This window comes from Macrotis lagotis, chromosome 2 (assembly GCF_037893015.1).
Source record: "Macrotis lagotis isolate mMagLag1 chromosome 2, bilby.v1.9.chrom.fasta, whole genome shotgun sequence".
NCBI lineage: Eukaryota > Metazoa > Chordata > Mammalia > Peramelemorphia > Peramelidae > Macrotis > Macrotis lagotis.
In genome coordinates, this window is record NC_133659.1 from 320,184,813 (window position 1) to 320,196,280 (window position 11,468).

Genomic DNA, 11,468 nt, shown 5'->3' on the forward strand with positions numbered 1-11,468 from the left:
TGAGCAAACCACTCTCCAAAGAAAAATAGCAAACTATTAACAGTTATATGAAAGAGTGCGACAAATCACCAATAGTGACAGACAGCTCTGACATTTCATCTCATACCTAAAAAATTGTCAAACGTGATGAAAGATGGGAATGGTCAATATTAAGAGAATCCTCGGAAAGATAGGCACTTGGACACACTGTTGGAGCTGGGAGTGGTCCATTCTGGAAAGTCATTTGGAATTAGACTTACAAAGTGTATCAGGTGCCCAAGCCCTTTGACCAGGAGAGCTCACCAAGGCAAAAAGGTGTCATATACACTAAAATACTCAGAAAAGTTTTTTGTGATTCCAAAGAACTGGAAACGAAGTGCATGCTCATTGACTCTGGAATGGCCAAACAAACTGAGGGATGGGAACATCATGAAATATTCCAACATTCTAAGAAATAGTGAATATAAAGATTCAGAGAAGATTTAGGAAATGATTCTGCAGGTGATAGGAAGTCACTGGCAGTCATTGAGCAGTGGAATGGTCAGATTTGTGATTTAGGAAAATTACTTTGTCAGCTGAGGAGACAAAGGACTTGAGGCTGTTGGAATAGTCTGGGAAGAAAGTAATATAAGTTTGAAACATTGTGAAAGGAAAAACCAGTCAGTGAGTGAAGAATTATGGAGAAAACCAAGTATGGGCCTGATTGACTAAGAGGACTGGAGGGATGAGTTTTGGGGTAAAATCATGATTGTCAGTTTGCAATGTCTATGAGACATCTAGCTGAGGATGTCTAAGAGAGACATGTCTCTCCTTGGAGAGATGAGGGCTGGCTGTCTGGATCTGAGAATCATCCACATAACTTGTTACTGAGGAAAGATAACATCTTTGCAGACAGTTAAATATAAAACATAGAGAGCAGTTTCTGAAGGGAGTATATCAGCAGCCCTGGGGAGTAGGGTGGACAACCTGTGCTGAGCCTTCAGGATTCTAGGGAGTAGGGTACCTTGGGAGGGAAGGGTATGGAAAGCATGGAGAACAACCTGGCCAAAGGCTTGGAGTTGGGAAATGGCCTGGCATGTGAAGAGAAGACAAGGCAAGCCTGTTTGACTCTGTAGAATTATAAGAAGACAGACCCATAGTCCATCTAATTTTGGATTTTTGACAGTGGCATTCGGGGCTGTGATGGTAGGGCAGCCTTGTCTTCCAGGTTATTTTGAATGATGATGTCTTCCTTTGTGTAAAACTGGGAGACCCTCGCAATCTCCCTTGGCAATTTCCCTCCCTTCTAGTCCCACTGACCCCACCCTAGCATGGCCCCATCTTCCTTCCTGAATGTAACCTCTGTGTGTGTTGGGGGGTGGGAGAAGAGTCTGGTCTTCCTGCCTTTCTGCTCCACAGCTCACCCCCTTGGGCTCCTGCCTGCTTATCCTCCTTACCTAACTGCCCTGATCTCATACTCACCACCTAACAAAGACCAATCTGAGTACTCTCCACCGAGCCTTCTGTTCCCCTACCTCCAGGCCTTTGCTTATGCTGATCCCTATGCCAAGATGCCCTTTCACCTTTTCAATGACTGAATGCCTATCTGTGACTTAAAGCCAAACTGATGAAAACTCCATGAAGGGCTTGCTGAACCTCCCAAGTGTTAGCAGCCTGCCCCCCTTAGACCTCACACGGCCCTTTCCTATGAAGTTCTTGATGCATTTCTCAGGTAACATTTTGCATTTTAGCTATATTTGTTCTATTTCCCTACCAAAAAGTAAGTTTCACAAAAGCCAGGAGCTTTGGGTGACCCCAGCTTATGAACACTAGACTAACTACACTTGGGAAGGACTGAATAGGGTCAAGATTGGTTGAATGAATTGGCTCTTTCACTCATTTAATGATAGGGAGAAAAGCAGAATTAGTCTGAAATTCTTCACCATATTTTCTTATTCAGAGCTGCTAATTCTGCTGATCTTTGTTTCCAAACCCGTGTTTAAATTGTTTATTTGCATATTCAAAGTCTATAAATATTTTGATCTTTTTTCCTTCCTTTCCTTCCAACTTTCTTTAGAGTGGATGTAACTGAAGTTCAACTGGCTATAGTTGTCATCTTTTTTATAACCTCAATTGGAGGATCAGCAATGTGGGATTATTCTGTGAGTATTCATATCTATATTGGGGGGGTGGGGGCTGTTCAGGGAAAACTAGTACCTTGGTGCGAGGGCTGCTTTCCACCTTTGATGTCTATCTGAGCCACCTAACTCTCAGCTGTGGCTTTAAGCTGTAGCTGGCACAGCAGCCACACCCTGGGACACTGTTTTGGCAAGCTCACCAGGTTGAGGGTGACCAAGGGAGTCTCAAACTCATCAGTGAGTAGTGGGGGTGTCTACCCCAAGCATGTGAAGTCTTCTACTGGTGGAGTAAGTGGATGATAATACTTCGTTCCAATGGCCACAAAGCCAGCTGAAGGCAGGTGCTGTGGACTTAGAGCTTGGTTAGACATGGAAGAAGCCAAGGTCATCCACTAGAGTCATCTGGAGTCATCACTTGTCTTGACTCTGTCTTCCTATGCTGGATCATGATGACTTTGGAAGAGAGAGTCAGGCGGATGACTTCATGCAGCTCTACCTCAAATCCTTAAATCCAATTTATGTACACAACAAAAGACATCACCCAGACTTTACCATTCTTCAAAGTTCCATGGCGACAGGCAAGAGGTGAAGCAGCCCGTGCAGATACAGTGGAAGCTGTAGTCACAACCCTGCACACAAGCAGCCCAGGCCATAGGGTCATTTCTTCACCAAAAGCAACAGTGGGATTCAGCAGCCCCCTGGGTGACTGAGCAGCCCTTTTTAAAAAAAAATTATTTATTTAAGGCAGTGGGCTTAATTGTCTTGCCCAAGATCACACAGCTAGGCAATTACTAAGTGTCTGAAGTTGGATTTGAACTCAGGTCCTCCTGACTTCAGGGTCAGTGGTCTATCTACTGCGCCACCTAGCTGCCCTGAGCAGCCCTTTTAAGGATCACACTGTTCACCTCCTGATGCAAGGAAGGGGCTAGAAAAGATGCTCTAAAAATTTTCTGCTTACCCAACCCTGGTTGGATTACCAAGGCAGGCAAAGGATCCCACCGTGCTGTCAAGACACCAAAAAATATACAAAAAATTTCTTCAAAGAAGATTCCCCTCACTGTCGGTGTATAGACCATGTGCACACTCACAGACAATACAAGACTCAACAGACCTGAAAGAATAGTAGGTCTTGTTGCAAGAGAACTCAGCAGGTATCATATCCAAATAGCCGCCTTGAGCGAAACAAGGCTGGCAAATGAAGGCCAGTTTACTGAAGTCAGATCTGGATACACATTTTTCTGGAGAGGCTGCAGTGACGGGGAACAGTCAAACAGTGAAACTAGACAATATTCTTGAATGCCTACCAAAAGGAGTGAACGACAAGCTCATGATGATGACATTGCCACTTCCATCATCATGCCACCATCATCAGCACCTATGCTCCCACCATGATGAACACTGAAGAAGTTAAAGAAAAATTTTATGAAACCTGGAGACCCTTATCATCAATGGATCTAAAGAGGACAAGCTTATAATTCTGGGTGACTTTAGTGCTAGAGTAGGCTCTGAATACCAGACATGGTAGGCCTTGGGAGGAATGGAGTTGGAAGCAGCAACATCAGTGGTCACTTACTACTGAAGACCTGTGCATCTCATGAATTCCTCATCACAAACACTCTCTTCTGTTTACCTAAACAGAATGGGTGGGCCCTCAAGGCAAACATTGGCATCTAATAGACTATGTGATCATAAGAGAAGAGACAGGATGTGAGAGTGACAAAGACAATATGTGGCGCAGAGTGCTGGACTGATCACAGACTCATCCTTTCCAAGCTAAATATTCACATTCAACCAAAGCAGCAGCCCCAAGACAAAATGAAGACCAGTAGAATTAATGTTCAGAGATTAGAGTGTCTCTGGACTGGGAACAGTTTGTTGCTAACTTGGAAGGAAAGTTATGCCAACACACAATTGGCAGCAGTGGAGCAGAAAAAGAGTGTGCAGCTTTCAGAGAGCTGGTGTACAGCACTGCATTTGTTCATTCGGGTCAGAATAATCACACACACCCCAACTCTGGTTTGATGAAAATGATGGGGAATACAGAAGCTGCTAAATGAAAAATAAGAATTCCACAGGTTTCCCAACAGGATAATTTATCCATTTCTAAGAAGGCAGCATTTAATTCCATCAAAAGTAAAGTCCAAGTGAAGATTAGAGAGATGCAGGACTTGGCTCAGGAAGAAGGCAGATGAAATTCAATTTTATGCAGACAGTAACAAACCAAAATGCTTTTATGATGTCCTGAAGGTCATTTAAGGGCCAAAGACCTATGGTGCATCTCAACTACTCAGTGCTGATGGATCCACATTGATTAATTATATGGACATGATCCTAGAGAGATGGGCTGAACACTTCCATAGTGTTCTTTTTTTTTTTTGCAAATGTTTAATTTTAATTTAAATGTTCACCATTTATAAATACACTAAAACATAGTAAATGCAAAAATTAGGTAGAGGTAGAGTATTTTAACAAAACTACAACTTTTCTAAAAGTTCATAGGCAAATGAGTGACTTATTACCCCCCAAATATTTCATCTAAGAATTGAAATGAGAAATTGACCCCTTTTCTAGATGTTAAAACAAAAATATTGGGAACATACTGTTCCAAAGAAAACCTGGCTCATTTTATTTTGCTGTCTTCAAATTCTAAAATCTCCCACCTGCCAGCTGATTCACCCCTACATACATTTAAAAGACTAAGCATTGCTCTGCTTCTATAGGGCCATAGTGGGTTTTTTTTAAGATTTTTGAAGGCAATGGGGTTAAGTAGCTTGCCCAAGGCCACACAGCTAGGTAATTATTAGGTGTCTGAGGCCGGATTTGAACTCAGGTACTCCTGATTTCAGGGCCAATGCTCTATCCACTGTGCCACCTAGCCACCCCAAAGGCCATAGTGTTCTTAACAGATCATCATCAATCAGTGCAGAAGTCATTGACTGTTTATCTCAAGTTGAAGCCAATCAGTCCCTAGCTGAAGTTCCAACTAAAGAAGAGGTTTTGTAACATTAGGCTCCTTTCAAGTGGCAAAGTACCTGGTGCTGATTCTATTCCAGTTGAGATCCACAAAATGGGGGACCCATCGCTCATCCAAAAACTGACTGAAATTTTCCAGGTTATATGGAATGAAGAGATTATCCTCCAAGAATTCAAGGATGCCTCCATTCTCCATCTCTATAAAGGTTAAAGGATTAGATTGTTCTTTGACAATCACAGGGGTATTTCTCTTTTAGTCATTGCTGTTAAGATTCTTCCTAGAATCGTTCTCAATAGGCTGATCCTTCACCTCGAAGAAGGTCACCTCCCTGAGAGCCAGTGTGACTTCAGAAATATTGAGGAACAGTCAATATGGTGCTTGCTGCCCAACAACTCCAGGAAAAATGCCAGGAACAGAAGAGAGGTCTGTAGACAACATTTGGAGATCTGACCAAGGCCTTTGATACCGTCAGTCATGAGAGTTTATGGAAAATGATGTCACAATTTGATTGTTGGAGAATCAGTATTGTCCATCAAGTCTCATGACAGCATGCTCACCTGGGTTCTGGATAGTAGACAGTGCTCTCAAGATTTCCCAGTCACAGAGGAATAAAACAAGGATGTGTCCTTGCTCCCAGACTTTTTAGCATGATGTTTGCAGCCATGTTATCAAATTCCTTCACTGAGGATGAACATGGCCTCATGGTCAGCTACTGCACTGATGGCAAATTTTTCAACTTGAAACAGCTTCAAGCCAAGACCAAAGTGGAAGGAGTGTTGATGCAGGATCTTCGTTTGCGGATGATTGTGCATCAAAGCAGCTTCTTCAGCAGAGATGCAGCAAAGTATGGATCGATTCTTTGCTGCTTGTGCTCATTTTGGTCTAACAATTAATGCAGGCTAATTGGTGCTTCATCAGCCAGCACCACATCATCCATATGGGGAACCCTCAATTGCAGCAAATGGAGAAGTTTTGAGGACTGTAGACAAGTCCACTTATCTTGGCAGTGTCCTTTCCAGGGAGGTCCGCATTGACAATGAGGTTGCCAGAACTAGCTCAGTATTTTGGAGGCTCCAAAGAAAGTATGGGAGAGATAGACTGACTACCAGACAGAAGGTCTACAGAACTGTTGTGCTGACCTCATTGCCATATGCCTGTGAAACCACCAGAGCCATGTCAGGAAACTGAATCGCTTCCATTTAAATTCTCTTAGGAATATTCTGAAGACCACCTGACAGGAGAAGATCCCAGACACCAAGGTCCTTTCTTGATCTAAACTGCCTAGTATTCCAACATTACTATAGAGAGTACAACTACAATGGGCTGGACGCATTGTTAGAATGCCAGACATATGCTTACCAAAAAAGTTATTTTATGGAGAACTCATACAGGGTAGCACTCACAAGGTGGGTCAGAAGAAGCAATACCAAGACATCCTGTAGGTCTCTGAAGAACTTTAGAATTGACTCTATATAGCATGGGAGACACTGGCACAGGACCACCCAGCATGGCATGCCCTCATCAGAGAGGGGGCTGCACTCCATGAGGAAGGCAGAATTGAAGCAGCTCAAAGGAAATGTGACCCATGTAAGTTTAGAGTGGGCACCCCAGGTGTTCACATGGGCTATTTGTGCCCAACCTGTGGTAGAGCCTTCCAAGCTCATATTAGTCTAATCAGCCACAGTCGGACGCACTGACATTTTTCTCAAGCATAGTGATGTCATGTTGGTCTTCTTTGATAACAAAGGACGAGAACCACCAACCATATCCATATTTTTAGCTCTTTTGCCTAGTTTTGTTATATGTTGAGACACAGCTGTTTATTTTTATTATGTAAAAGCTGGAATTATAGTGAATGCACACTGCATTGATGGTCCAAGGACCAGCCTGCCTAAGTGTGGGAAGCTGGGTCAGAAGTTGGTCTTAGTGACTAGAGAAGCCACCCTGTTTCCATAGTGACTGGGAAGGAAAGGGAGGAGGGTGCTAAGGATCACCTAGCCATCAGCCCTTCTACGAGCACTGATGGATTGGCCAGTCCTTTGACTGGGCTCTGTGAATGCAAAATGGTAAAGTGTTCAAATCTCAGATGAAAATCTTTGTGATTGAAAGAAATGGTGGGCTGGTCATGAAGAGAAAAAAATGAAAGACAGGAGAGGGATCGTCCTGTAGTCCTGGTCCCCAAGAGGTGAAAAGGACACTAGAGTAGTTGGATACTGCCTCAGAGAAGCAGCACACCAGTTAAGTATTGGGTCTCTTAAACGTGTTATTTCTCCCTTAAAATGGTTCATATTATTAAGGCATCTTTTGCTTTAGAGGAAAAAAAATCTGCCTTCTGCCTAATAAAATTTAAATGATATCACTCTTTCAGACCTAAAGTGTTAGATTTATTATGTAAGATAGATATTTTTACAAAGAAATTAAGCAATAAATGTAGTTAATAAAAAGTTTCATTAGGAAAAAAAATTAAGATGTTTTCAAAGTATTTGTATTACCATACGCAGGTCATGAGACCAGACACTTGGTGTTCTAGCATTGGCAGGTGTGCCCACCCCTCTTCCCTTAAGTTGCTGGGGATGGGGTGTCCATGGATGAGCTCCTGGCCAGCGGGTGCTAGTGTGTGGGCCCCTGGTCCTCTGTCAGGAGGGGCTCAGGGATTGAGTGAAAGGGCAGGTGCGGAGCAGGGTGATCTGCAAGTCTTTAGATGTAAAAGGCTTCTTCTACTAGGGAGGAATGGGGCAAGGAGCTATTTAGTTCAAAATGTTGTTCGGGGATTTTGCAAGAGTTGCTTGGCTGACTTGGCCAGTTGGGTCTGTGGCATGGCCAGGGACTGTGTCAACCCCCACAGATTTTTTAAAGGATGTTGCTATAATTTTGAAATATTAAAGAGGGACTGGTGGTAATTCACTGTCAACTTTTTTCCCCCTTTTTGCTGCCTTTGGAAGCATTCATGAAGCAGCATTTGGTGGCTAGAAGGTAATACCATTGGCATTACTTCCTGCTGATCTGTGATCCAAAACATTCCATATATGCACGTGTCCAGATGTCATGAACAGGCAGTCTTCTGCCTTCTCTTTGATGTTAATAGTCCTTATTTATGGTTATCAAACTCTATCATTTCACCATAGTGCAGCAGAATGTGGTGGACAGATTGTCTCCATATTAATAATGAAAGAGCCAAGAAAAACATTTACTTCATTAAGGTGAATGTCTGATTTAATTTAAACATGGATAAAGTGTGATGATCTCCAAAGAAAACCTGAATGTTGGTATACCTAATAGCTAAAATTTCTCTTCTCCCCCCAAGCTCCCTGTGATCGGAATAAAACTGAAGGTTTTTCCTTTTCTTGGGATTGCGGTAGGAGCCTTTTTTTCCTGTTCTAATTCCTTCCATACCATCCTCAATGGCGGAGTTGGCAAGAATGGATCTACAATAGCAGTAAGAGCATTTCATTTTCCTAAAGCATTGATTTTATGTTGTCTCTTAATTTTACAAGTAGAATCAATCTGTAGGAATAGACATGTCATCTGCATCCCAGGACCTGAAGACTGAGAGCTAGAAAGGGCCTGAATGCTTACCATGCTGGACTGCATCCTTGAAGCGGGTCCTTGGCAGGGCAGACCTGCCCCCGTTGGGTGGGGGTTTGGACCTGATGTAGAATCCATCTTCTTCACCAGTAAAGCGAAGAGTGATGCTCTTCTTGTTTGTTCTGTTCAGTGCTCAAAAAGATGGTGGAGTGTTGTGGCTCGCTTCCTTGGGGCTCACAGCAGTGACCTCCCTCCCGGAGGGGAGCTGAGAATAAGGAGTCAAACTACTACTGCCTTATGCCTCCAGCTCAATTTTATTACTGCTTAGCTATTACATATATACTGTTAGGTCTTCTGGGGGGTAGAACAAAGAATAATGAGGGAATTCGGGATGCAAGCAGTGTGTACATGCAGCGTCTTGCATTACAGGATAGGCGGGTATGTTAGGGAGGAAGTGATAAGGCATAGCCGTGTCTAGTGCCCTTGGTCAGTGGCGCGGAATGTCCAGCTCCCAAGGACTCCGGCACACCTTTATCTCTAAGGGCGGCTTGCCAGCTCCTGAGATTGTACAGGTGGCGGTTTACTTGGGAATGATTTGTGTCATGGCTGTTAGAATAGCCTTGTGCACCCACAGTAGAGAAATTTTTAAAAGGGACTTTCATAAAATTCAGAGCTCAAAATCTTAGAAAAATTGACTTTATATATAATTGGAAAAAATGAAATACTATCATTAAGGATTTCCATTTCTTGGAGATATAACCAGAAAGTACTGCAATGCCTGTGCTATGACCAAAAACATGGCTGGCTTCTTAGCCAGACCTGCCTGCGTTGGAGTTTGCCATCACCCCAAAACCTCAATGTTTATTTCAGCGATGATGCCATTGCTCAAAACATCTTTGGAACAAACTTTTTGAGAACCACTAGTGTCTGCAGTCATCCCTTCTCTGCAATAGCTTCAGTTTCCAATTTTTAGAAACAACCAAAACTTTAAGGCAGAGACTAGTAAGTAATAATAGCTTTCTTGTTGAGTACTGTCAAGAAAAGTGTATAAAATAGCCTCCTGAATCTTCACGGATTGTAAAGAACAACCCTCATCTGGAATGTGGGTTTTTTTTTCCTTTTAGTTTTTGCAAGGCAATGGGGTTAAGTGGCTTGCCCAAGGCCACACGGCTAGGCAAGTATTAAGTGTCTGAGGCTGGATTTGAACTCGGGTACTCCTGACTCCAAGGCCGGTGCTCTATCCATTGCGCCACCTAGCCACCCCTGGAATGTGGGTTTAAAAAAAAATCACAGTCTTTTATCTATAGTTGGCCTATCCTCTCACCAAGGCTTCTGGATAGATCAAGCACACCCCAACAATTATTAGGTTGGTTGGTAAACTGGAGCTTGAATCCAACACAAGTGATTAACTTATTTGGATGAAGTAACAGGTTGTAGTGGTGGCCAGTGTCTGTAGAATATATCAAAGGAAGAAAAACCCCCAGTAGATGCTTAAGGAATTAATGAGGTGGCGAGGTGGCGCAGTGGATGGAGCACCGGCTCTGGAGTCAGGAGTACCCGAGTTCAAATCAGTCTCAAAATACTTGATATTTAATAGCTGTGTGACCTTGGGCAAGTCAACTAATCCCATTGCCTTGCAAAAAAAAAAAAAACTAGAGTAAGAAGAAAACTGCTATTACTTCTGAGTAACTAATTTGAGTAAGTGCTGCTTTAATAGCATAACAGAATGGATGATAAAATGTAAAAACTTTTCCTGCTTTCTCTTTTAGGGCACCAGTGTTCTGTCACCTGGCATCCATATAGGATTAATTATTCTTTTAGCCATAATGATCTGCAAAAAATCTTCAACCCAGCTCTTTGAAAAACATCCCTGTCTTTACATTATAATGTTTGGGTGTGTATATGCCAAAGTCACACAAAAATTAGTGGTAAGTTGGTGGTAAGCAGTTTAGTTAAAATTGGGTGTGTTTGAATTTTATATGTATTTATATGTATTTATTTGGTCCTCAAGAGAAATAAAGTAATTGGCACAGCAGCTAAGGTAGTGAGCGTGTGACACATCTGTGTAGTATTTCACATAGCAGGGTAGGTTGTGTTGTATCAAGTCACCATGACAGCTCCTCAACCACTGGTCAAAGTATAAGAATCAAACTGGAACCTAATATGAACCATTTAGTAACGAATTAGATTAAATTAATACACATCTAAACCTTGTTACTTCATTGGTTCATGATGATCTCAGGGAATTTAAATACAAATGAACCGAATAAGGTAGATCTGTAATACAACACTTGAACTAATATTCCTATTAGTATAAGCACAAAAGTGATCTTTGGAATCGTTTTCTGTCCTAATAGGAAAAATTTGATATTTTTTCCTAAGAATAAAGGGTAAGAGGGGCCGCTAGGTGGCGCAGTGGATAGAGCACCGGCCCTGGAGTCAGCAGTACCTGAGTTCAAATCCGGCCTTAGACACTTAATAATGACCTAGCTGTGTGGCCTTGGGCAAGCCACTTAACCCCATTGCCTAGCAAAAACCTAAAAAAAATAAATTAAAAAAAGGGTAAGCTATTCAAATGTGGTTTTACATCAAATTGTGTCCTTTAACTATTTCTACATCATTTGTTTGCCCTTTTTATTAAATAGGTTGCTCACATGACCAAAAGCAGACTAACTCTACAGGACCCCGCATATATTGGGCCAGGTCTTCTGTTTTTGGACCAATACTTCAACAATTTTATAGATGAATATACTGTTCTGTGGGCAGCGATGGTGAGTAAACACTTTGGTGCAAAGCTTTTGATCTTTCTGTAGCTAGAGCATCCCAGGCTTCCCCAAACCACTCTAGTACATCTGTTTCCTCATCTCTGTTGG

The 11,468-nt window shown here is 42.4% G+C and overlaps 1 protein-coding gene across 1 annotated transcript in view; it reads left to right on the plus strand.

Moving 5' to 3' along the window:
• The window catches only part of CHPT1 (choline phosphotransferase 1), a 33,367-nt gene that overhangs the window by 19,181 nt on the left and 2,718 nt on the right, over window positions 1-11,468 (plus strand). Inside the window, exons 6-9 of the mRNA XM_074221070.1 lie at window positions 2,036-2,120; window positions 8,375-8,506; window positions 10,365-10,523; window positions 11,241-11,366. Of these exons, the coding sequence (XP_074077171.1) occupies window positions 2,036-2,120; window positions 8,375-8,506; window positions 10,365-10,523; window positions 11,241-11,366 (502 nt within the window). The remainder of the gene's footprint in view (window positions 1-2,035; window positions 2,121-8,374; window positions 8,507-10,364; window positions 10,524-11,240; window positions 11,367-11,468) is intronic.